This window comes from Triplophysa dalaica, chromosome 16 (assembly GCF_015846415.1).
Source record: "Triplophysa dalaica isolate WHDGS20190420 chromosome 16, ASM1584641v1, whole genome shotgun sequence".
Taxonomy (NCBI): Eukaryota; Metazoa; Chordata; class Actinopteri; order Cypriniformes; family Nemacheilidae; genus Triplophysa; species Triplophysa dalaica.
The window spans coordinates 433334-460833 of NC_079557.1; the positions used below are offsets into that span (position 1 = coordinate 433334).

Below are 27500 nucleotides of genomic sequence, written 5' to 3' on the forward strand. Positions count from 1 at the left end.
GCTATGATGACTTTCACCTTGATATTTTAGCGCAGATGTATACCAGCTTAACTGCACTGTACGGGGCGAGAAAGAGATTTTTCAACTCGCGTGATTCGCGTCATTCGCGGCGCCTCATCATCTCATAACCAGGGCTTCATTCGCGCGATTCGCGCAGCAAGTAGGTCTATTGGCTCTTTTCATTAACATATAAATCACTCGCGCTTGAGGCGCCATTCGCGTTTGGTCTGAACACAACATAACGTTACTGTGAAATTACCGCATCAAACGTGACGTGCTAACATGGATGCAGCTATGAAGCCGCCGGGTTGCTTCAGGGAATATTATTTTTTAAGAAGCTTCCCAATAGGAACATCGACAAGACTAAGGTTGTTTGCACCTTGTGCAATGCGGAATTGGTTTAAAAAAAACACTTTTCTCAACAGGTAGTGGTCTAACTTTAGTTGAAACCAGTAACTTTGTATTGAGATCTAATGTATTATGGCTCCTGTATGACATATCGCTTGTTGCTCCCTCACTCTTTGTAAATCGCTTTGGATAAAAGCGTCTGCTAAATGACTAAATGTAAATGTACTATAGGAGCTCTTCCAGTCTCAAGTACCACCTAAACGCAAATCATCCCTTAGCTAATGCGGAAGTAAACACAAGTTCATCTTATTGAACATAATTTAATTTTCATCACCAATTATCATAGTAGAACAGCTTTCTCAAGCAGTTTGTGATGCATTTTGGAAACAGGAGATGAGCCCCTGGTCTAATGCGCCACCTGGCTTGAGAAACCCGTTCTCAAAGACTTACTTTTTGTCATTATTTGGGTAGCACACATATTCTGAGTGCCTTCGGCAGAATTCAAATGAGCCATTTTAATCTAGATTAATTCCAAAATTAATCTAGATTAAAAAAATAATAATTTATGCCCACCACTAATGTGAACCTTTGGGTTTAATAACTGGTTGACCCTCCTTTGGCAGCAATAACCTCAACCAAACGTTTCCTATAGTTGCAGATCAGACCTGCACAACGGTCAGGAGAAATTTTGGACCATTAATCTTTACAAAAGTGTTTCAGTTCAGCAATATTCTTGGGATGTCTGGTGTGAATCGCTCTCAATCGGGTTGAGGTCAGGACTCTGACTGGGCCACTCCAGAAGGCGTATTTTCTTCTGTTGAAGCCATTCTGTTGTTGATTTACTTCTATGCTTTGGGTCGTTGTCCTGTTGCATCGTCCATCCTCTGTTAAGCTTCAGTTGGCGGACAGATGGTCTTAAGTTTTCCTGCAAAATGTCTTGATAAACTTTGGAATTTTAGATATACTTTTGTAGCCCTTTCCAGCTTTATGTAAGTCAACAATTCTTGATCGTAGGTCTTCTGAGAGCTCTTTTGTGTGAGGCATGGTTCACATCAGACAACGCTTCTTCAGAACTACAAACTCAAAACTGGTGTGTGTTTTTTATTGGACAGGCCAGCTTTAATCAACACATCCAATCTCATCACATTGATTGGACCCCAGGTTGACTGACTCCTGGCTCCAATGAGCTCTTGGAGAAGTCATTAGCCTAGGGTTTCACATACTTTATCCACCCTGCACTATGAATGTTTACATGTTGTGTTCAATGAAAACGTATAATGTTTGTGCGGTATTAGTTTAAGCAGACTGTGTTTCTCTATTGTTGTGACTTAGATGACGATCAGAACACATTTTATGACCATTTATGAAGAAATCCAAGTAAGCCCAAAGGGTTCACATACTTTTTCTTTCAACTGTATAAAGTATGTCTACATAATAAAACTTTATAATTAAACCATTGATTAACAAGCACCTGTTTATTGTAGAATGAGACATTTATGTATATATGTGTGTTTGTTTATAATTTTAGGCCGGAAGAATACGTGTACAAGAAAAGGTTTTATTTAGTAATGTATTTTCATTATTAGTGTAAATGTTCAGTAATGTATTTAAGCTATAATTATAATAAATACCTGGCCTTGACCCGAACCACCAGTATTCACGGTACTCTTAAAAAGCAGTAACCTTAACATTTTATTAATAGAATCTTACAGTTCACCTCGTGAAATACGTTGGAGCGTGCATGTGACGAGTGCGCATGCGCGGCTGAGAGTCCTGTGTCTGACAGTGCAACTCGTCTGCAGACAGATGCTATTGGAAAAAACAGAAAGTGGATAGATTCTTCAAGCATGTATTTCTTTTCATGGTTAATATTATATTAATCATTCATTTTAGCAGCGTTCTCTTCTGTCTTTTATTTGGATATATCGTGTTTGTAATCTCTTATACAGAATGATATAACGTAGACAAAGGAAATGTTTGATAAACTCGTCGTAGCTGTAATGCAGAACAGTCCATTTGTTAGGTTATTGTTTATTTTGTGAGACTAATAAAGAAAGAAACACCTCCGTATCTGTATTTGGAGCATCGCATCAGTGATTTATGGATTAAATGCTGAGTTTGAAGCGCAGACTCTCACATTTACATTTACATTTAGTCATCTGGCAGACGCTTTTATCCAAAGCGACTTACAGTGCACTCTTAACTCTTTTCACACACACATTCGTATACGTATGCTGTTAAATCCATTCTTTAGTAACTAAATGTCAATATAAAGATAATTCTGACTGTAGATCTGCACGGGCCTCGTTAATAAAAAGTGTCTATACTCACAGATCTGATTGTAAAGCGTGCGTACACTAGTTGAAACTGTAACTTTGTATAACACCTATTGTGATATTTTTGGGTTAGGGTTAGGAAAATTGCTCCCTTAACTCTCTGTATGTCTCTTTGGATAAAAGCGTCTGCTAAATGATTAAATGTATGCGCAAAAACCCATGACAAGGTTCACATTTATAAAAACGGACTTTGACGTTGCGCCACGCAGGGGTCACGCGCGTTTGATTGTCCCAGTGCTGCATGTTTTTTTAAATATAAGTGATTCACGTAAAGGATTTGGCGGTGACAGGTGCTCTCTTATATATCAATGACATTTATAAGACATCATTAAAAACGGAGATTTGAAACTGTTCAGCTGCGCGAAATTTTACGACCATTTAGATTGGATTGCACATCTGATAAAGAGGCGTGCGCGCGTTCTCTGTGCGTACGTTCGTTCTATGAATCACACAGAAATGGTCGTAAAATCAAATTTAGAACAGTTTCAACGCAAAACTTTATAAACGAGACCCAGGTGTATCAGCTCTGACAGCAGATAAGAGTCTGCCGCCCTCTACAGTAAACATACAACAGTCATGGACAGTTTGCACATATCTAACAGCATATACACACAGAGTCAGTGTTTTAGTGCTGTGCTATTCTCGAGAGTACGCGATACTTTTTCAATCTTATGCTTTCTTAATGTTGATGCTTTGATATTGTGCTTAAAACAGTCATGCATTTACACATGCATCTCTTTAACGTCCAGTGCACAGACAGACTGAAGAGATGTCCCTCTGCTCTCTGTGAACAGTGTCTTACTGTAGTGTAGAGTATTTTATTCACCTGTGATGTCATATATCTGTAGTCACCTGTGCTCAGACTCTCAGTTGATTTCCTGTAGGAGAGAAACTTCACCCCTGAGAGACACAACCTATGTGGCATGGAAAAGAGAGAGAACAGAGGAACATTCAGAGAGAGAGAGAGAGAGAGAGAGAGAGAGAGAGAGAGATTCTGTGTGTCCAAGGGAAAGTCCAAGATAAAAAAATGACAATTTAAAACTTGAATGCGTGTTAAGCAAGCAGTCTATATTCTCTTCCGATTTCATTTGTAAAGGGACTGATTCAGTATATTGACCATCATTCTCTCTGCTGTATAACACCGGTGTTGTGTTATTAAGACAGATTTGTGAGAGAGCTTGTGTTGTGATGTTTGTGTATGAGAATACTGAGGTTGCCTGTCAGTGATGTTGTTCTATGGGTCACACAGTTTAGACATGTTTAATTCATCTACCAAACTAAATAGTGACATTTTAAGAAATGGTCAGTTTCTGTTTGGACAAAAATGTCAAAATATAAGACGAATGAAATTTATGAACTTCACATATTTCCTGAACACAATCTTTTACTTAAACTATTTACATTAACATTAACCCATTTACCAGACACTTTTATCCAAAGTGACATACATTGCATTATAATCACTGTTGGGTAAGTTACTCTGAAAAAGTAATTAATTACCAGTTACTCATTACATATTCAATAGTGTAGATGGTGGTCTAGTGGGTTAAACCACTGAACTGGTAAATCAAAGGTTGCTGGTTCGATCCCAGAATCCACCACCAGTGTGTCCTTGAGCAAGACACTTTACTCCATGTTGCTCCAGGGGGATTGTCCCTGTGATAAGTGCACTGTAAGTCGCTTTGGATAAAAGCGTCTGCCAAATGAATAAATGTAAATGTAGTGTAATCAGATTACTGTACAAATTACTCTGTCCAAAAAGTATTTAGTTACTCATTACCAATTACTTTCTATATCCTACATCGACCTTGATTAGTTAAGTGATTAGACATCCATCCATCCATCCATCCATTTTCTACCGCTTATCCGAACTACCTCGGGTCACGGGGAGCCTGCGCCTATCTCAGGAGTCTTTGGGCATCAAGGCAGGATACACCCTGGATGGAGTGCCAACCCATCGCAGGGCACACACACTCACTCATTCACACCCTACGGACAATTTTTCCAGAGATGCCAATCAACCTACCATGCATGTCTTTGGACCAGGGGAGGAAACCGGAGTACCCGGAGGAAACCCCCGAGGCACGGGGAGAACATGCAAACTCCACACACACAAGTCGGAAGCGGGAATCGAAACCCCAACCCTGGAGGTGTGAGGCAAACGTGCTAACCACTAAGCCACCGTGCCCCCCTGTGATTAGACATGAAACGGCTTATTTAATTCATTCAAATAAATAATATTATTAACTGACCAAAGTATTACAAATGTGAGAATTATACATTAAAGTACATATTTTAAAGTAAGACTTTGAATTTTGATGTCAATTACACTTTTGCACATGCATATATTGCAGAAAGTATTTAGTTTAATTACATCAAAAGTAACTGTAATTAAATTACAGAAAACATATGAGTAATCCCTTACTTTACTTTTTCAAGGGAAAAGTAATTATATTACAATAACTAATTAATTAGTAACTAGTTACACCCAACACTGATTATAATATATATTTGTTTCTGAGTAAATTACCATTTAATTATATGCTCACCTCCTGCCCCCAAGTGCGCTTTTATTTTATTTTATTACACTGCTTTGAATGCTTAATTCTGATTGGCCAGTCGTGACATTGGCAGGTTCATTATTCCAAGATAACAACCGCTCAAACTAATAACACACGGTAACCCGGATGCAGGCAATCATTTTGACAAGTTTTTTTGACAAATGAAACATTTAATAACATATATGACATTATATTTTACACTATATTTACAAATGATTAAACCAAATAGCCAGTTCGTGACAACTAAACGGCATTCGGTAAAAATTAGCTGATAGAATATTTCGAATTCACATTTCATGTCCAGTTTTTTCTCATGTGGTAAGTAGAATTCATATATGCGTGTGTGTATTTAAACTAGGTCAGTGGAACATGAATGCTGCATTAATGGGTTAAAATTAGCCCGATCAGAGGCAACAGACTGTTTTGATTAAAGAGAAACATCAAGGCTTCGAAGCCAATTAAAAGATCTGCACAAACAGAATAACACAGTGGGATTGGACACGGAGAGATTAATGGAATGAGGTCAGGAGACACAGCAGATGATCGGCATTAATGTGACTCTGTCTGCTGCTCGACCTGTGCATCTAAACCCGAAAGACGTACATGTATACCTTAGAAGTCATTTATCAATATTATATTATAATTTTTTTAACAATTGCAATATACCAACATTGACTTGATTTATTTTGTAAATTGAACTTTAAACTACTTTATATCACCGCTAGATGGCACTTCTACCATTTTATTCTGCAAAATAAACTCTAGAGACACTACACAGTTAAACTGTGGATTCTGATCTAATGTTTAATTGAACTCGTTTTTTAATCACGTTTTTAGACGAGCATGATAAACTTCATATATAGTGGAATTTAAACCATGCAAATCAAATCTTGAAATTTACCAAAATACACAATTTATTCTGAAGAAAATATGTGTGGGGAAAAATACAGCTTTTTTATGATTTCAGCATCCCTGACCACAGCAACAAAAGGACCTGAAAAGTAATAATTTACATTTAGTCATTTAGCAGACACTTTTATCCAAAGCGACTTACAGAGACCTCAGGGAGCAATTAAGAGATTTGTCATATAAGATAAATAATACAATAGGTGCTAATGCAAAGTAACTAGTTTCCACAAAAGCCTGAGCAATGCCTGTTGAGCGAAAGAGAGAGGGTTATTTTCCCTTAAATTTGTCCAAAAATGTTGAAAATTGGTTTTAAACGCGTTCACAGCAAGTTTCGTGTGTTAATACGTGTAGGGGTTCGTGTTATTATAAGCGCATAACGGTACATTCAATACCTGGAGGGCTCAGTGAGATGATTGACATGACCCGCCACCAATGAGCACCAGACTGGCAGAGTTTACAATAGAACAGGGAGTAAGAGCGGGGCGGGTTCACATCCAGAGAACCAATAGGGGAACAGGTGGGCGGGTGTTTCCTTAGCTCGGGCTTTTGTTCTCAGTGAGGGCAGTAAAGTGAAGTTTTGTCACCGTTATTCTGCGGGACATCCGAGTTCACACTCAAGACTATCACACCGGAATTCATGTATTCCCTTCAGGATAAATTTGACCTGTGTTTGTGAGGATTTATTGAGACTTGGTTTTCAGTTTTTTTGCACAATGGAAAGTCCATCATCATCTTCATTTTCGTGAGAGGAACGCTGCGAGTTTTGCTGGATGAATCTTGACAGGATTTTACCTCAGCAGTGACCCTTTTCTCTCCCGTGGAAAGTTAAAAAGTCGTTGCGAGGATATAGCTTTGGAAATATTAGCGGTAAGAAGACTTTATTGCAACTTTTGATGAAGTTCGAAGAAGTTTTTTCCCGACGATATGATGTTTTGAATGTGAGGTGAATGTATCAGGTTCGGGAAAATCCTGACTGGATTTATCATCATGGCGCTTTCGGGGAGATCTCTGGACACTTTTTACCTCATCCTATTCATCTTATGGACTTTATCGAGGCGTTCTGTATCCAGTCAGGTTCGGCAGGAGTTTAAAGTTCGCGAAGAGCAGCCGGTTGGTACTTATGTGGGCACGATCGAAACCAAGCCCACCTTTACGTACAGATTCAGCGAACACCACAAACTTTTCTCCATAAACGCCACGACGGGCGTTATTTACACGTCCTCCGTGATCGACCGAGAGATTCTTCCCAGCAACATCATTAACGTGGTGGTGCTTTCCAGTCAGCCGACGTACCCCACCGAAGTTCGCATCGCGGTTTTGGATATGAACGACAACGCGCCCGTGTTTCCCGACGCGTCGATCGTAGTGTCGTTTAAAGAGGACGCGAGCAGCGGGCGGCAGGTGATTCTCGACACGGCCACGGACGCCGACATCGGGAGTAACGGGGTCGACCACACGACGTACCGTATCGTGAGCGGGAACGAGCAGAGGAGGTTTCGCCTGGATATCACCGTCAACCCGAGCGGCGAGGGCGCGTTTCTGCATCTTGTGTCCACGGGGGGGTTGGATAGAGAAGTGACTCCCTTCTACCAGCTCCTCATCCAAGTGGAAGATAAAGGTGAACCCAAAAAGTTTGGTTATCTGCAGGTAAACGTCACGATTCAAGATATCAACGACAACCCGCCTGCGTTCGATCAGGATCAATACCAGACGAACGTGTTTGAGGATGCTGCCGTCGGCTCTAGCGTCTTGCAAATAACCGCCACCGATTTGGACGAGGGAGCAAATGCTCACATCAGCTATTTTTTAGACGAGGGAACTCCCTTTCAGATAGACCCCAAAGCTGGAACTCTTGTTATAAAAGAGGCGTTAGACTACGAGACGAGGAAAGAGTATTCCCTGACGATTCACGCTGTTGACAACGGCGTGCCATCTCTCTCGGGCAGGACGGAAGCAACGATCAAACTGCTCGATGTTAACGACAATGACCCTGTGGTGAAATTCCGCTACTTCCCCACGACCTCCAAGTTCGCCTCCGTGGATGAGAACGCCCAGGTGGGCACCGTCGTAGCGTTGTTGACGGTTTCAGACTCGGACTCAGCCTCAGCCAATGGCAACATTTCTGTCTCGATTCTCGGCGGAAACGAACAGAGGCACTTCGAAGTTCACACGTCGCCAGTCCCGAATCTGAGTTTGATCAAAGTGGCCAGTGTGTTGGACCGAGAGCGAATCTCCTCCTACAACTTGACCGTTTCTGTGTCGGATAACGGCAGGCCCATGGCGCGCTCCTCCTTCGCCAGTCTTGTCATATATGTAAACGACATTAACGACCATCCGCCTATATTTCAGGAAGCCGTGTATAGAGTAGACATCAGTGAAGACATTCCTAAAGGCAGCTACATTAAAGGGGTCTCGGCCACAGATGGAGACTCTGGGCAGAACGCCAATCTGCGCTACTCACTGGTGTCTGGAAACAGTTTGGGCTGGTTCGCCATCAGTGAGAACAGCGGTTTGGTTACCAGCGCTGCAGCTCTCGATAGGGAAATAGCCTCGGAAATAGTGCTGAATGTCAGTGCCAAAGACCAGGGCCTGCAGCCAAAAATCTCTTATACCAAACTAATAGTAAACATCACAGATGTCAACGATCAGGTTCCCACGTTTACGCAAAGCACGTATCACGTTTCTTTAGTGGAGCGCTCCCCTTCCGGCACAGAGCTGGTGCTGCTGTCCGCCACAGATTCCGATCTCGGTGCCAATGGTACGCTCCGTTTCTCGTTTGACATTGAAACGCCCGCGAGTGTTCAGAATCTGTTCAGGTTAGATGCGGCGTCAGGACGCTTGAGTGTATCCACAGAGCTGGACAGAGAAGAGCAGGGCTCCTATTTGCTGCACATCAAAGCTACTGATTCCGGCACCCCCTCGCTTTTTTCCATCTGTAAAGTTAATATCACGGTTAAAGACGTCAATGATAACAGCCCCGTGTTTTATCCTGTGCAGTATTTCGCCAACATTAAAGAAAACGAACCTCCTGGCTCGTTTGTCGCGACGGTAACGGCTTCCGATCCTGACCTGGGTCGAAATGCCACAGTAAAATATGCCATCACTGCTGGCGACTCTCATAAGTTTCACATCAGCAACACATGGGGTAAAATCACAACTCTAATGCCCCTAGACAGAGAGGAGAGAACCGCCTATCAGCTAGAGGTCACAGCAACAGATGGAGGAGGTTTGCGCTCACACGTGCAGGCTATAGTCACCGTCACTGTAATAGACACACAAGATAATCCTCCTGTGTTCGGTCAGAGAGAATACAGCTTTGTTATGTTTGAGAAAATGGCGGTGGACACCGTCATAGGCACCGTGTCTGCCACTACGGTTGATCTGAACACAAACGTCACTTATCTGATAGCATCAGGGGACCAGCGCGGTCTGTTTGCAGTCAATAGTGTCACAGGGCAAATCACAGCGTCAGGCCTCATAGACAGAGAAGAGCAGGCGTTTTACCAGCTCAGATTGATCGCCAGGGGTGGGGAGGTGACAGGGGAGACCTTAGTTAACATCACCGTGAAGGATTTAAATGATAACCCCCCCCATTTCATTCACGCGGCCGAGCATGTCAGCGCTGTGGAGAACTGGGCCACGGGTCACCACATATACCAGGCAAAAGCTTCAGATCCAGATGAGGGCACCAACGGTGTGATTGTGTACAGTCTCAAACACAACCCCAAAGGCCTGTTTCACATCCATGAAAGACACGGATTAATCACCCTCACTGGCCCCCTGGAGGTCACCACCAGCTCCTACCAGTTGGAGGTCGTGGCCTCTGACCTCGGTATCCCTCAGCACACCTCCAGTCTCATTCTCACTGTTAGTGTGTATGATGTCAATGACAATGCGCCAGTTTTTGATCAGCTCTCCTATGAGGTCACCATTCTGGAATCGGAGCCAGTGAACAGTCGTTTCTTTAAAGTGGAGGCCACTGATAAAGACTCTGGGCTTAATGGTGAGATTGTGTATGATATTATGAGCGGCAACACTAATGACGTTTTTGGCATCTTCCCCGACGGGCAGTTGTACATTAAAGCAGATTTGGATCGAGAAGTACAAGAACACTACAGTTTATTAGTAGTGGCCAAAGACAGAGCCGTGGAGCCTTTGAGCGCCAGCGTTAATGTCTCTGTCCTCCTCGATGATGTCAATGATAACCGTCCGCTTTTTAATAGCACTAGTTATGTCTTCCATTTCGAGGAGGAGCAGCAGCGAGGCTCACCGGCAGGGCGGGTTTATGCAGAGGATAAAGATTTTGGGCCGAACAGCGAGGTCCGTTACTCATTTGAAACTCCTCATCCAAACTTTGAGCTTAACGCCATCACGGGTGAGATCACCGGCACGCTACGGCTCGATCGCGAGTCTCTCATGAGACAAAGAGGCGCCGCAGTGTTTAGTTTCATTGTCGTGTCCTCTGATCAGGGCTTTCCCAAACCTCTCAAAGACCAGGCCAAAGTTCAAGTATACGTGCAGGACATCAATGACAACCCACCCAAATTCACCAAGGACACGTATCAGGCCTCTATCTCAGAATCGGCCCAGAACATGACACAAGCGCTGCGGGTGTCTGCCTCAGATGTAGATGAAAATAAAAACGGCCTAGTTTGCTACGACATCCTGGAGGGAAATGAAGAAAAGCAGTTTAGCATTGACAGCACTTCTGGTCAAGTTACTCTAGTGGGAAAACTAGACTATGAGACAACACCCTTTTACTCCCTGAAAATTATAGCTGAGGACTCTGGCATTGTGCCCCTGTCGTCCACTTGTGTGTTAAGCATCACTATTCTGGACGAGAATGACAACTCGCCCTCATTTCCCAAATCTACCCTCACGGTGGACGTTTTGGAGAACATGCGCGTCGGGGAGCTGGTCGCCTCCGTGAGCGCCACAGACTCTGACTCGGGTTCCAACGCTGACATCACGTTCAGCATTTCTGCCACAAACAATCACGGCACGTTCAGCATTAGTCCTAACACTGGCAGTATTTTCCTTGTTAAAAAACTAGATTTTGAGACTCAGTCACTGTACAAACTCAACGTCACCGCCAGAGACGGTGGACGGCCGCCGAGGTCCACGTCGATTCCTGTCATCATTTATGTCAGAGATTTCAACGACAATCCTCCTGTTTTTACTCCAGGCGATATTTTTAAGTCCATCCCTGAAAATCTTCCCCTCTCCACGTCTGTCATGACCGTAACAGCTCACGACACAGATGCTGACATAAACGGTGAGCTGGAATATTCCATCGTCCAGCAGACTCCGAGGGGCGGTCATTTCCGCATTGATCGGACGTCTGGAGTTATTTACACCAACAGAGAAATCGACAGAGAGTTCTCCAACCTCTTCGAGCTGACCGTTAAAGCGTCGGACCAGGCCGTACCCGTCGAGTTCCGTCGCTTTGCTCTAAAGAACGTCACCGTATGGCTGACGGACCAGAATGATAACGTGCCTGTTTTCATCTCCCAGAACGCCTTAGTGGCTGAATCCAACATCGTGATCGGTTCCATTCTCACCACCGTGGTGACCTTTGACCCAGATGAGGGTGCGAACGGAGAGGTGGAGTATGAACTAGTGCGAGGCGATTTCGATACGTTTATCATGGATCGTTACAGTGGAGATATCAGACTAGCGTCTCAGCTGGTGCCCTCGAAACTCATGTACAGTCTGACCGTGTCTGCTACGGATCATGGGACAGAGCGCAAGACCTCACGGACAGAACTGACCATCATTCTACAGGGTACAGATGGGCCCGTCTTCTCCCAACCCAAATATATCACTATTCTAAAAGAGGGCCAGCCGCCCGGAACAAACGTCATCTCGCTGGATGCGTCCAGTCCACGTGGAGCTGGTGCTAAGGTGGAGTTTTTCATTGTCTCGGTTCAGAGCGGAGGGAAGGCTGTAGGCCGGCTTTTCACCATCGGCCGGCACACTGGGGTGATCCAGACGGCTGCAGAACTGGACCGAGAGCAGGGCTCAGGACTGTACGTCCTGGATGTGTACGCCATTGAAGCAGACGCCAGCCAGCCCCGAACGCAGCACGCAGAGGTGAGGAACGCTTTTTTCATGTGAACAGAAGACTGTGTTGTGGAACATGTGCTGAAGTCATTTGTGTGTAAGTGGTGGAAAACACGCTGCCTGTTGAATAAGCGAATGTGCATTGCTAAAGTTCCTGCTTGTTTTCCTCTCTTTTTTTTTTGATGATCTGGGTTGTATTAAGTATAAATTGCTTTGCACTCGAGAATGTGGGCTTTGTTTTTTGGCAGGCTAGATGTATTGTTTCAGCTCTCGGAGAGCGCAGGTCTTAATCTCAGAGAAAAGTGCTGGCTGTTTTTTTTTTACTGTTTCTCTGGCAGAGAGCAGGGAACGCTGGGTAAAATCTTCTTCCAGCAAACCAATCTCTCTTATCAGCAGCAATAAATTTAACAAATCAGACGGTGTGATTGCAGATATGAATAATGTGACACCACAGGATGCTATTGTCTGTTTCTTTCTTATTGTAACTGATGTGTGGGCAAGAAAAGCTAGGCGGAGCGTTTGAAAGGGAAATGAGTGGTGGAGATCGGCGTGTGGGTCTCAGATACCTGTCCCCCACAGAGAGGGAGAGAGAGAGAGAGAGAGAGAGAGGAATTAGCCAGGCTTTGAGCGCTCCGGGCGATGTTGGAGCAGGGTGGTCCATCAGACCCCGCTTTGTGCCAGTAGGAAAGAAGTGACCATTACATTCAGCTAACCCTCTAAGTCTTAGTGAGTAGAAAAGTGCTTTTTCAGAGGGGGTCGGAGCAGAGTGAGCAGGAAAGAGGAGAAATCTCCAAAAGTGAAATCTAATCTCTGCCTTCAGTTGGTACATTGCGACGCATCTGCGGTGCTGCCGCTAAACTCTCCCTCGAGGGATAGAGTTAAACTCTGGACTGCAGAACACAGATGAAATTCAACACTGGGCTTGTGGGTTTGTGTGCGCAGGCCTCTCCTCAAATGAAAAACAAATGTGATTCTATATATGTGTTTTGGAAATTTCAACTGGAACCGAAAATGTTATGTTATTATAGGCTTGATGATTCGCATTTATAAATTGGATTTTTTTCCTGTGTTGCAGTAGAGGAAATGTGCTTTGTGTTATGGTTTTGAAACTAGCTTCTTGAGAGGCGTGTTCTCGTTCCAAAAGGAAAGAGTGAATGCAATTACAGCCAATACCCTTTTGTTTTCTTTCTTTTGTTTACTGAGGAAATGCAATTGTTTGTGTCAGCTCACGGTGTGCTGAAGAAACTCATCGTCATCCGTCATTTCAATGCGCCTGGACCCTGTTTAGTGTGTGTGTTTGTGTGTGTGTGTGTGCAGGTTTGGCTATACTTGTTGAAACAATAAATTTAACATGACAGAAAAAACATCTTTTACAGTCGTTTAAAACAAAACAAAATTGGCCGACCATTATTTAGTACCACAATATATTTGTATAAAAAGTATTTACTCTTATCATCTGATGTTATTATTATATGGTTAAAACACAATAAAGTCACATGGTTGGCTTCCAGTTGAAATGTATATAGAAATGTGTATGCGAAATAAATTCTAGGTCATTTTCACGTATATCATTTATTTATGGTGACATCTGTGAAAACAACAGTATGTCCATTTACAAAATCATGTTAAATTTACAAACAGCAAAACACGTTAAATGGATGATATCTGAACCACAAGACTTTCATAACGTATTTTGTTCATATACAGTATGTGACCCAGTCTGTGAAAACCAGCTGAAGTCATGTTTTGTGATTTACTACATGCAATCATCCTTCATAATGTAAAGAATATTCTGTGAAATTATAACCTTAATATCCGTAATATTGTCTGAGTCAGGCCAAGTCACAGATGAAATCATAGTGAAATGAATGCTTTGATGCTCATTATTTCATTTCTAGATTATTTGAGGCCTGCATTTCACAGACTCGCTGCGTCACATACAGTATTAATATTCTGTTCATCCTCATGACATTATTATTGATTGTGATGTTTTAGTGAATTATAAATATTTCATCAATCTTTGTGCAGTATTGCGTTTGAACTTTTATGACTAAATGTGTGTGTGTGTGAATATGTGTCACACCTTAACACAACAGGTCTTGTGATTTGAGGGATGGATTGTAGATTTGATCAAACCACTAGCGTCAAGCAATAATACGGCTGATACTTGACTGGACAAACAGGACTAAACAGGAAAGAGAATGTCATTGTGTGTTTCTGGCATGCAGACCATTGGGAGCATGATTTGTTTGTTTGTGCACATAGAAACGGATGTTTTTGTAAGGTGTTAGTGCTGTTAAATCATGACAGAAGCCATCATCATATAACATCATAAGTTCTGAAACTGTGAGATTTTAAAAAGAGAGAAATGCGGTTGTATGCAGACGCATGCGCTGGTGTGTGTGATTGAAAACAGCTGCGTGTGTTTTGAGCTGCAGTTTCACAAACTCAGCATGATTTTGTGTCCTGATGCTGTCTGTCTGTCTGTCTGTCTGTCAGTATGTGTGTGTGTCTGTTTGTGTGTGTTTGTCTGTCTGTGTGTGTGTCTGTGTTTGTCTGTCTGTCTGTCTGTCTGTCTTTCTGTCTATCTGTCTGTGTGTGTGTGTGTGTGTGTGTGTGTGTCTGTCTGTCTGTCTGTCTATCTGTCTGTGTGTGTGTGTGTGTGTGTGTGTGTGTATGTGTCTGTCTGTCTGTCTGCTTGACTTTGTGTCCTGATGCAGTCCGTTGTGTAAAAGATCATAGTGTGCGTGTGACAGTGATTTATGGACGATGTGTGTTTGCACTGCTGATTGTGGGGATCACTCAACAGGAAGTGACTTTGTGAATAAACTCACTCTATTCATTTTGATTTGAGGGTTAGGGTCAAACCATCCTCTGTCAAATCTTCATTGAATCACAGCGCTGAAAGTGTTAATATCACACACACACTGACCGTCTGCTGGTGGGATTTGGGAAATAAAGTGATATGTTAACAGAATCAAATAAACAGAAAATCACTTTATATCCATTAATCTTTCATTTCTTTATTTTATGTGAACAGGATTTGTGATCATATATCTACCAGCAGTCAAAAGTATAAACATTTATTATTTAAGTTTGAATTGATAAGATCCGACTTAAATACTTGTTTTCTAGACGGACATAAATTCTTTACTTATCAAAATATTGAGAGTCGGATTACAACATTAAAGCAATTTGGTGTTTTTCTATAATAACACTTTATGAGTTTGTTCAAACTGTTGACTGACAGTGTATTATTTATATTTAGAGATGTCACTTTGGATAAACGTGCCCGTTAAATCTATACATTTATGTTCATATTCTTATCCTACAGTAAACCTTCAGAAAAAGGACAACAGCACAAATGTGTGTGTGTGTATTTGTGTGTGTGTGTTTGTTTGGTCTTTTGAGATTATGAATGAGCATGAGTTTGTGTGGTCACAGCAGGATCCTATTTGTGAATGCTGTGTAAAGTGTGTGTGTCTGCATGTGTGTGTCTTCTCTGTGTGTCGTCTTTGTTGTTTGTGTGACAGTTGACAACCATGTGACTTAAATCATGATATGCCTGTTATTTCCCATCATGCATCTCTGCGGGGACAGCCGTGGGTCTGTGATAGGACAGCCTTTACACAGCAGTGTGGCATCACACACACCTGGAGAAATGAGAGTGTCTTTCTCTTTGGTCAGTAAATTATTTTTAAAATCATTCTCATGTTTCCGAGTGCACGTGTGAAGTGTGTTGTTGTTTCTGGCCGTCGGGTTTAACAGCGTAATAAAACTGATTCAGTCCTGCAACACGAGACGGATCGAGTGTCTTCACAGAGGTTCAGTTTTCATCCGTGGTGACTTCAACGTCTGGATTATTTTACATGTGACGTCTCCGTTTTGCAGTCCTGCGTTTCTTAAACAGTCGGTGTGAACGAGTGGAACCTGATCTCAGACCTGTGCTTCAGGTGTTTAGATGTGTGTGTGCTTTTATTGGTCATCTGGTGTTGATCAGTTGATCTCCTGACTGTCAGGTGACCCGTCTGACCTGCACATTAAGTCAGTGTGTGACTGTATTAGCTGGAAATGTTATTTCACTGTTTGCATAGTCGCCAGGATTGTGTGTCTGAAAATCCTTCAAACAGCTTCTAAAAATGAGAGCTGGAGCAACAGAAACCTGCTCACAGATGCTAATCTTCTCCATATGGTTTCAGGACGTGATGTTGAATCCACAGGCGGCTTCGCTCATAACTCAATAACAGTCAGACGCTGGTTGGCTCAAGCTCTTGTTTTCTCTTACCCTTTTTTTAAAGGGATAGTTCACCAAAATTGAAAACTGTCTGGGACATCGTTTATGCACCCTTACGCCAGTGTGATTAGCGCTGTGACGGTGGCAAGTTTTTACCCCTGCAGTGGCAATGGACCAATTAACCTCTGTGGTGCGGTGCTTGGGAAATATAGATTATTTATATACATTTTAATATATATAATTCATATTTATATGATCTAATTTGCGAGTTGCAACCACGTGGCGAGTGGAGAAGAAATATGCCTATAGCCTATATACTGTAGACATACAGAAATATGATATCTGAAATAAAGGAGAATGAAACTCCGTCCATGTTTAATGCGCACATCAGTCCCTAACACGACACACTACAGCATATTACACATTCAAATAAACATCAGTAAATAATGATAATTTAGATTATTTTAGAAAGTAACATATTAGATAAAAAAATAACAATTCCATTTTAAACAAATACCTTGTCTTTACTTTTCAGATTGGCATTGCCATTTACTGTAACTGTTCTTTTTGCTGACGGAAACTAACATGCTGACATTGTCCATATTAAGATGTGTACATCCGCAATAAATGCGTGTTCAGAAGAATGTTAAAATTTCAGATGAATAGATGTTTCTCCTCATCCGTGGCAAGCAAGAGGGTCATAGCTGGTTAGGATATTACGTAGGTTAACTGCTCATTACACTACAAGTTCCATCACAGAACCCACTGAATAAACTGGGTTTTGCGGTGGAGGTCCGCACTTGAACGCAACAGCGAAAGCGTTGTTGTTTCCTCCTCTGGCAGGACTCTGGCACATTAGATGCTCTTGTGAATCATTATCCTGCTGGAAGTATTCATCAGAGGATGCGTACATGGTGGTCATAAAGGGATGGACATGGTCAGAAACAATGCTCAGGTAGGCCGTGGCATTTAAACGATGCCCAATTGGCACTAAGGGGCCTAAAGTGTGCCAAGAAAACATCCCCCACACCATTACACCACCACCATAATTACATTAATGAGAAATTGAACAGGTGTTCCTAATAATCCTTTAGGTGAATGTTAATAAGAAATCTGCAAATGCAACCAATAAAGTGTACATGTGTCCTGTTTATGAATTTAGAAAAAACTATCGATGAAGATAAATCTCTATTATAAATATAAAAAAAGATCATTTAAAATAATATTTTATTAACAGTTTTTTAATTTTGCTGTCAAATCTCATTTTGTGTTTCATGGTGGGATAGGTTTGGTAAACAGTGATAAAGTCTTTTTTCAAACATTCATTTGTGTTTCTGCTTTTAGATTAGTTTTAAATATCATTAAATATTAATGTGAGGTGTGGATGTTTTTTTGCGTTTATAATAAAGCACTGTTGGATATATGAGCAGCTGGTGTTTTCTCAAGCAATGAAGAAAGATTTGTGTTTACTGACGTTTATGGAGCAGTCCCTGTGATGGTTATATGGAACATTATTTTACATGTGTAGATAGCTGAGGTCTTCTAGGATCTTTCATCATTGCTCTGGTCCTCTGTGGTCCGTTTCATCTATTTCTTCTGCTCATTATAACTCTCTTTGGGGTAATTAAGAGCAAACTTCGTTAGAGCTATTTCTTATTTATGATGTTGTTTGTTATTAGTTATGTGCATAAATCACAAACTCATTAATTACACAAAGCCGAGAGGACAGAGAAACCCCAGGACGTCTCAAAATGCATCAGCATACACAAAGACTCTGATCTTCATCCTCATAAGAAATTCTTCTCAATCCCTGTTTACCTCTTACATCTCTCTCTCTCTCTCTCTCTCTCTCTCTCTCTCGTGATTGGCTGGATATTGTCAGTGGAGGATTATGGTGTGATTATTGTCTGAGTTTGTTATCCCATTTAACGGCTCCTCCAGACGTCCATTCATTCTTTTCACAGTGTGTTCACATGTGAGATTTACAAGAGAGAAGAAAGAGATCGAATCAGACAGAAGGCATATTTTCAGGTTTATGTCTGTTTGAATGATTCTGTAAAGAATGAGTTTGTTCTTGAAATAATGAATGAATGGTTCTAGGGTGCGTTTCCCGAAACAACCACATAACTCGCTGGTTAAACACCACAGTACCATGCATTGTTTGAGAATCTAACAAGCTACTCACGATTGTTTCCCAAAAACATAGTAACTTTGTTGCATATCTGTCATTTGAAGCACAGTTGACAACATAGTTGATGACGTCACATAGTTGGTAGAGTAAAACTGTCTTCTAATGAATCCGTTTAGATTGATTTAATGTCATATAATTGCTGTTAATAATGTACACTGCATCTGAAATAATTTTTGTTCTCGTATTTTTGCTCTGTATTGTTTATTTCAAGATATTTAACTAATTTATAATCTTCCTCCTACGTAACTCCGCCCAGGGATCCCCCAGGGTCCTAGAGCACGTAGTTCCACACCCATGCGGACTTTAAAACAAACTATGCTTTTATTTTCTTGACAAAATGAAAGATGTCAATTAAAATTGTATATTTAGAATTCTAAATATAGAACGCACTGCATGTCACTTGCTAATCTTGCTCAAAAGCTTGATTTATAATGATGTCATATTAAAAAGGAAATATGCTTCTAACCGCAGCTCTAGACCTGTAGTTCCAACCACAAAACTTTTTCGATGCTGCTTGCGATTGATCGTTGGAACGAGGGTTTCGGGAAACACTTGAATCGTTGAATTATGCTGAAATGATGGAACTTGCGACCACAGTTGGCTAACGGCGCACCCCTGGTCTGTTCACCCTCGTGACTTTCTGTAAAACACAGAACAGAAGCAGAACGTTCCGAGTGATTTGACTTTACTCTTCTCATCACTGTAACACAAAGAACAAGCTCTTACTCTTATTGTTGAGTTGAAATGATGGGTTGTGTAAAAAACAGGCCGACATTTTCTCTTTCTCAACAGTATCATGTCTTTAGAAAACTGTGGTTTCATTTGGGCTTCTACATGTTTAGTTATTGTAGTTTCTTTAATATCGCAGCGTTTGTAAATGACAGCAGATATTTCCAGGACACAGGGCTTCGCGAGGTGTGTAGCATCTGACACTTCCCACCGGCTTGTCCGGCACAAAACTCTTGTGTTTCGCTCAAATTCCTGCAATTTTCAGGGAATTAATCTTTTTTAAGCGTGAGCATCAAGTTGCCGTCAACAAGTCTTTAGAGCGTAATGCTCTTAGCTGCTCATTAAACTTTTTGAGCGTGTAACAGCGAACACTGAGCGCTTCTGTGTCTCCTCTCTGATCATTGACACTTTAATAAAGTCGTTTTAAGTTCAGCCGACTGAATTTTGCACCTTTTCTGCCGTTGCCATGGCGGCGTGGAAGCGAGGAGCATTCAGCGCCGTCCGCGAGCTTTTACATGCAAATGTGGCGAATGAGAGTGTGAAATGCGCGCAGTGAAAAAGCTTTCAGCCTCATCTGACAGCAGCAGACTAAAGGAACTCTTAAAGCGTGAAAAACCTCTCTCTCTCTCTCTCTCTCTCTCTCTCTCTCTCTCTCTCTCTCGGGTCAGAAAGTTGCTCTTCATGTTCACTCTTTAACTTCCCTCACACTCCCGCCATATTCACTTCCTCTTTTGGGCAGGCAGATAAAGAGAGAATACCAGTGGAAAACGATGTCGAATCGGCCACAATCACATCATTTACAAGTGAACGGACGATGAGAAAAGCATTTCATTCTGGCCTGTAGACAGAAAAGAGAGAGATGAGGAGAGGTTGGTCCGGTCGGGACGGGTCAGAGTGAAGTGCATGATGGGAAAAGAGCAGACGATCTGTATTGAACAGAAGTGAGGATGCAGGTGGAATAGTTGTCTGAGCTGTTTCATGAAACCAAAGTGACCTATGAACTGATGGCAAAGATTCTGATACGATTGTTCAATAGAGAAAAATTCATTATCGCTGTTACTTTATTAAATTTAATGTTTGCTATCAGAACCACATACAGTACATATTTGTACTATTTGTGCAATTGATAAACGAGACTGTTTTGTAAACATCAGATCTCTAGGAATCATCGCATTAATCCTCTGAACTTTCCTGTGTTTTTATTCATGAGCAGAAATAATCAATTTCCTTTATTCCGATATTTCTTTTTCTACTGATATCAGTATATTTATTGATATTTTTATAATGACATATCCACGGCCGGTCAAAAGTTTTAGAACACTTACTCACTAGTTATATTTGATCATCTTCAGTGTAGTCACCTGTTGTCTAGAATATAAAGAAAGTATGTACACTCTTAATCAAAGATGTCAGTGATAGAGGTGGGAATGGTTTGGTGCCTCACGATTTGATTCAGAATCCATTCTTGATGTACTCATTATCTTATTTAAGATCCAAGATGTACTGGGGTCAGACTAGTGTTGGTACTTTGTCGTCTTCTTTCAGAACTTCAACACATCTCCCAGTAAAGTCATTCTCATTGATGCGTTCTTAAGTTCATGAAACGTGATTCATTAGTGCTGTATGTCACTTGTACACATTGCCACATGGTATAACAACTCATCACACTTACAGTAAAAGAGCGGTTATTTGATCAATATAAGTGTATTAGTCCCGTGCAGAGCACCCAGCACCTCCGTCTGGCTAACGTTAGTCAATTAGCGTCAATTAGTCAAAATAGCATCTTATTCTCCCTGCTGCTCTCCCTCTCTCTCTCTCTCTCTCTCTCTCTCTCTCACCCACCCATTCACTCACTCACTTTCTCTCTCTCTCTTCTGCTCCTGTGAGCTCTTCTGTGTTTGCGTGTGAGGTGTGTGGACTCTGTGGAAGCTTCAGCTGCTGCTCTGCTCTGGCACTTGACTTCTGCCTTATTTGTTCTAAAGACGTATCGATTTGAATCGCTAGCAGATTGAATATTCATTGTGAATCGATTTTGTCTCTGACCCCTATTAAAATTGATATTAAAAAAAATATTTTTAGAATAATGGTACACTCATCAAAACACAAATTTAGTTTTGAGCCTTCAGATAAGATGGAGGGAAACTGTCAGTCCAGTGACCATACACTTTTGAAGGCTGATGAATATAAACTGACATGTTCACTTTACATTTCAGAATCATACACACTCAATCATTTTTCCTTTCAATGAAATGTATAATTTTACATGTTTTATCTGGTCTTTGACTTGAGAAGCTCACCGTATGCAGAGAGTGTGTTTTGATGTTTGTGTGAATAGAGAGGCGACACAACAGGCTTTAAACAAAAGCATTGAGTTGAACACTAGCCCCAGTGTCCCTCTTCATGTGTGTGTGTGTGTTTCTTGTAAAGTTTAAGTGCCACTTCCCCCCGGTCAGCTCTCAGACTGTGTGTGAGTGTGATTCTCTGTTTGCTCTCAGACGCTTGCAGTATCGCCGTGGTGACCCAAGTCCACCTCCATTGAGTGATGCTTCAGAGAAATCACACATGAGGTCTCTTTCATGTCTCAATCAGAATTTGTAGCGAATCAGAACTTTTGGCAGATTTTTTGGAAACAACTATATGAATTTTGTTCAGTTGAACTAATCCGTTTAAAGGAAACAAAAATGATTTACATTCATTCATTTGGCAGACGCCTTTATCCAAAGCGACTTACAAGCAGGAGAGCATATAAACATTTTGTCAACACGCTAAACAGTTCTTTAGTTCTTTGTCTCTTCTGGATATTATTTAGATCAATTTGAGGCTTTGGTATATTTTATGTCCATTTTTTATATCTGAGACACAGTTGAAACATAATTGAGAACTTGGTGAAATCTCATGAGTTATGAAGAGCAATACAATGCTTTTATAAAGAGATCACAGATGTCTCAAATAATATCAGATGTAACTTTACACTTTCTATTTCTGTACTTTTTGTAAGCCCAATGGAGGCCTCTTGACCTCAGAGCTGTCAAGGGTCAGAGCAGGAAGCTGTGCAGACCTTTGACCTTTCAGGGAGAGCAGGTCATGTGGTTTATGTGAATAAGTCATCACGCGCCGCATGTACATGCATGTGACTGTAAATCGTAGCAGTGTGTTTGATGTCCGGCGTGGCACCAGAGAACCCTCCGCTGGTATCAGGGACAGACTCGCTCTGGAATGTGCTTCACTGACCCCACATTAATCACATTAACATCCCCAGAAACGCCTGACACAGTTCCCAGGAGAGACCTGAAGGAAAGCGCTTGTTGCTCTTTTATAGCTCCCGAGACTTAACTGAGCTCTCGCTTATGTTTCCGCAAAAACAACAACTTTATTTCACATTACAGCTCATTTATATACAGGGCTCCAGACTAACTTTTTTCACCAGGAGCACAGTGGCCCCCAACAGAAAATTTTAGGGGCACAACCAGAAAATGTAGGGGCACATACCGTAAATCAACATGCTAACCAAATCTACTAATTTCCACTGTATTACTAATAAATACTTTAATAATAGATGCAGAAATTACAATGTTCTGTTTCAAATTCAGTGTCACATTTTATTCTGCACTTTTGAAGATGCAACAACAAGGTAAACTGACAGCACCATCGCTGTCATGACAGTACATATAGTAAACAAAATACCATACATTCAGAATAAAAAAAGTGCTTAGTAACAAAGTGCTTAGTAACCTTTCGGTCATTTCACAGTTACAATGTGACTTTTTTTCGCCACACCAACCTCTGACTCTGCATCATCATCCGATGGTGACACTGTAGACTCTGGCACTGGTACACTAGCCGCAGGTCGGATGAACGAATCAATAGTTCGCTTGCTCATAGCTCAGACACACGCACATATGTGACCCTGGACGACAAAACCAGTCTTATGGGTAAATTTTTCAAAATTGAGATTTATACACCACATGAAAGCTGACTAAATACACTTTCTATTGGTATATAGTTTGTTATGATAGGACACTATTTGGCCGAGATATAACCATTTAAAATTCTGGAATCTGAGAGTGGAAAAAATCTAAATATTGAGAAAATCGCCTATAAAGTTTTCCAGAAGTAGTCCTTAGCAACGCATATTACTAATGATGGGAAATAAATGAAACTTACACCATTGATTTACCACAGCTTAAACTGTATACACACACAATTTCATAAAAATAATTCTCCAGGAACATATAAAATTTTACACTTGAGCTGGCCACGAGTCATCATTAACAGAGGCAGATCTACATGCTAAGATGATGTTTTGTTTACATTTTGTCAGAGCAAAATTGGCATAACTTTGACATAAACAACTCATGAAAACCACTACTTTGTAAAGAAGGTATTTAAGAACGTATGTGACTGACTGACCTGAACTTTGAAAAATGTTCCCACTCAAGCGGGTTGAATTCTGAGTCCGCAGTGAACACTTTGTATTCCTTCATGGCATGGAGTCGAAGCGATCTAAACATTGATTGAATTCGTCGTCTTCCGGGGCATCCCCTTATGTCAAGCCGGTCTCTGGACATTCTGTATTATCTTCCCAATGATTTGCGAAACAATCATTTACTAGGTTCGTTAAATTATTGCTGTCATTAGCGTTTAGATTGAGCAAACGCGCTTCCATCAGAATCCATGTTTTGAAGCGCGATCATGACGGATTGTGTACGCTGCGCACGTGAGACGCTATAGCAGGCCGTTGCTAAGAGGAAACAGGTTTGTTTTAACACTCTCTATTGGCTTACCCTTGTAATGACATAGAAGAGAGTAGATTAACTTGAAAGCGGAATCTCTTAACTTTACATAGATAGCAAACTTGAATGGGTAGTTTTCATAGAGCGGACAGCAGCGAGTTAAGTTTGTAGGCATGTTACTGACCATTTTTTGTTCGCGATATTAAGGGATCGACTCACAAAAATAAAGTTTTGACATATTTAGGGTAGGAAATTTACAAAATATCTTCATGGAACATGATCTTTACTTAATATACTAACGATTTTTGACATAAAATAAAAATTGATCATTTTGACCCTAACAATGTATTTTCGTCTTTTGTCAGAAATATACCCGTGCGACTTACGACTGGTCTTGTTGTCCAGGGTCACATATCAGGTTGTGATGATATTTGTCTCCGTTTCCTTCCCACAGATGTTTACGCGCGCTCGATTATCTCTAGGCCCCTCCCCCTCCACGCATTTTAGCCACTTACAGTGGCCATTTCCTATTCTTCTCACACGCATTGGCCGCCTCACAGACAGGCATCACTCAATGAAACGCGAGTGTGTGCTCGCGTCTCGTGAGTATGTTTGCGAGTGTGTGTGTGTGCGTGTGCGAGTGCGAGTGTGTGTGTGTTTGCGTGCGTGTGCGCTCGCGTCTCATTGATTATTTCATTGCTCATTTCATTGATCATTGACGTGCCCCTTCCACGTTTAATGTATAAAAAAATACGGAGGGTGGGGGAGGCAAATTTACTGGTAGCAAATGTGCGACTGGATGTAAAATTCAGTCGCACACTCTCAAATTTTGGTCGCAAAATGCGACCATTTGGTCGCAGTCTGGAGCCCTGATATATAGAAGTGGTAGATTAGCAGCATCAGTCCAAATTTTGGATTTATTTATCCAAAAGATTTTGTTTATGACTGTACTTGTTTACAGCCATGAAGAGTATGAAGGTGTAAAATGAATGTAGATTGTAGAAGTAAAATCATCTGGATTGGTGTAGATTCATAAAAGATATTCAATTAGTTTTGTCTCTTTATCTCAGGAGAAATATGTCACCCTGAAACAAAACCAGTCTTATTTTTTCTTATTTTTTACTTTATTTTTCAATCTTTAGCAAAACATTTTAAGTACTATTAAATCAAAGCTTTTCCCACATATTAAACAAAACCTTTCTTATGTTGCGTGGGAATATTTTTAGCAAAGCCAACAAAACACTGTGTGGGTAAAAATGATTGGTTTTCTTTTTTTGCCCAAAATCATTAGGATATTAAGTAAAGATTGTGCTCCATGAAGATAATTAGTAAGCTTACTACTGTAAATAAAGTTTGGTCTCCATGTAAAGTGTTGGGGTTCATCTCCTCTCCACGACGTCATCACAACGCTGAGCCATTAGAGAGACTTAAACAAACCTGTTTCTTCTGAGCAACGCCTCTGATGGACGACTTTAAAGGCCATTTTCTCAATATTTGGATTTTTTCACCCTTTCATTCCAGAGTTTTAAACCGTTATATCTCGGCCAAATATTGTTCTATCCTAACAAACCATACATCAACTTGTTTAGCTTATTTATTCAGCTGTCAGATGATGTATGAATCTTAAACATCCAATGAGACGTATGTAGTGATGTTGCAGTGAAAAAAATTCCCACAGAATTTAGGGAGACTATGGGGCTCATCCCAGTTTCCTCAAGGGGGGTCCAGGGGCATGCTCCCCCCTAAGAAAAATGTGAATATTTTAAAGGTAAATGCTGCAATCTGGTGCATTTTAAGAGCAAAATTATGTGACTCAATGTATAAAGAATTCAATAGCTATAGTATTAATTTAATCATTGCCTCCACAGATATAAATGGTGATAATATGGCACAACAAACGGTGAAATGGTCTGAAAAAACTAAAGTATAAAAATTAAGTTTCAAACAGTAGCATTACACACCAATAATATGCCATTTAAGATTCTGAAAATAGTTCAGTTAGAAACCGTGGTAATAACATGTAAAATAATTTTCTAACATTTGTTAGATAAAACAATAAATTAATTATTACTATTACTAGAAATCCAAAATATATATTACCAAAATCTATCTGATATGAGTATTTTTATGTCATGACAACAACATTTTTCATGCTTGAAGCACGATCGGAGTGATGTGGTAAGGGTTAAACGAAATAAGGATATTAGAGGATATAGCGCAGAAGATCATCATTATAAATGTCATGGATGGGCGTGATGCTAACAGCTCTGTTGTGTAGACACCCTGCTCATTTTAAATTATAGAAATTGTGTTTGTCAAACGTCCCTAACTGCTATTTTAGCTGTAAATAATAAAGAAGCTAAACATAATGATCCTAACACACAATGCTATCTGTTTGCTCTGTGTACTCTGGTAAAATCATGTTTGTACTAAACAGCAGTGAATACTGAAACATTATTTAGATTTTACACACTTCAAGCGATGCTGTATTCTGTGGCTTGGTGATGTTTCTTAAATCCTGGCCAGTTCAAGCGTCTGTGTTTCAACCGTGAAAGCTGAAGCGTGAGCGATCATGTGTTCTAGTACGTGTTGTTGCGCTGAGGCAACAGAGAGGGCAACCTGGAGAATCAATGGTCCAGAATTTAACATTATAAATAAAAAAAGAATGGCGGCCCGCCGTGGTCTCATCAATGAATGGGAAACAGTGCGTATGAGAGGCACATGACACTTTAATTTGCTCTTGATTGAATCTCATTGAGATCTTATGTGTTATCGACGGGAGTATAAATGTGTAGAATGTGATGTCATTTGTAATGTTTGATGATGGATATCTGTCAGGAGAGCACTGGATAAGAGACTCCTCTGGGTTAGCATTAGCATTACAAGCACTGATTGAGTTTTCTTCACTTGCTAGATTTGAGTGTATAGATGACAGTAGTGTTGTGTTCATATGACACAAGACCACTCCTCCGGTGGTCTCGGTGGTCATTCTGAAATCTATCATCAGTAATTAAATCTCACAGTTCTGAGAGTCCAGGGGTTAATTACCAAACACACACACACACACACACACACACACACACACACACACACATCATGTATGTCTCCTTTCACACGTCTTTCTTTCTGTGTGGTTTTGTGCCAGGATTTAGGCTGTTGTGTATGAAGAGAAATTCTCTTCCCGGTGTTCAGGACCACATTCCTTCAGCATATAATTACAGGCTTTATTTCAACACGAGGATCAGACCGTCGTGAGCTTTTTTTCACTTCAACATGAATGGATCAAACCCTGAGAACTGACCCACACTCACTCCTTTAAGGAATATTCATTTCATATTTGGGGAGGATGGATGGATGTTTTTTGTATGAAGTATGAAACAGAAGATTTTTTTCTTG

General features: G+C 41.0%; 1 protein-coding gene across 1 annotated transcript in view; it reads left to right on the plus strand.

Annotated features, from left to right (window-relative positions):
• The first annotated feature begins 6715 nt into the window (after positions 1-6715).
• fat4 (FAT atypical cadherin 4) overlaps positions 6716-27500 on the plus strand; it is a 75107-nt gene continuing 54322 nt past the window's right edge. Inside the window, exon 1 of the mRNA XM_056769772.1 lies at positions 6716-12247. Coding sequence (XP_056625750.1) covers positions 7142-12247 — 5106 coding nt within the window. The 5' untranslated portion in view covers positions 6716-7141. The remainder of the gene's footprint in view (positions 12248-27500) is intronic.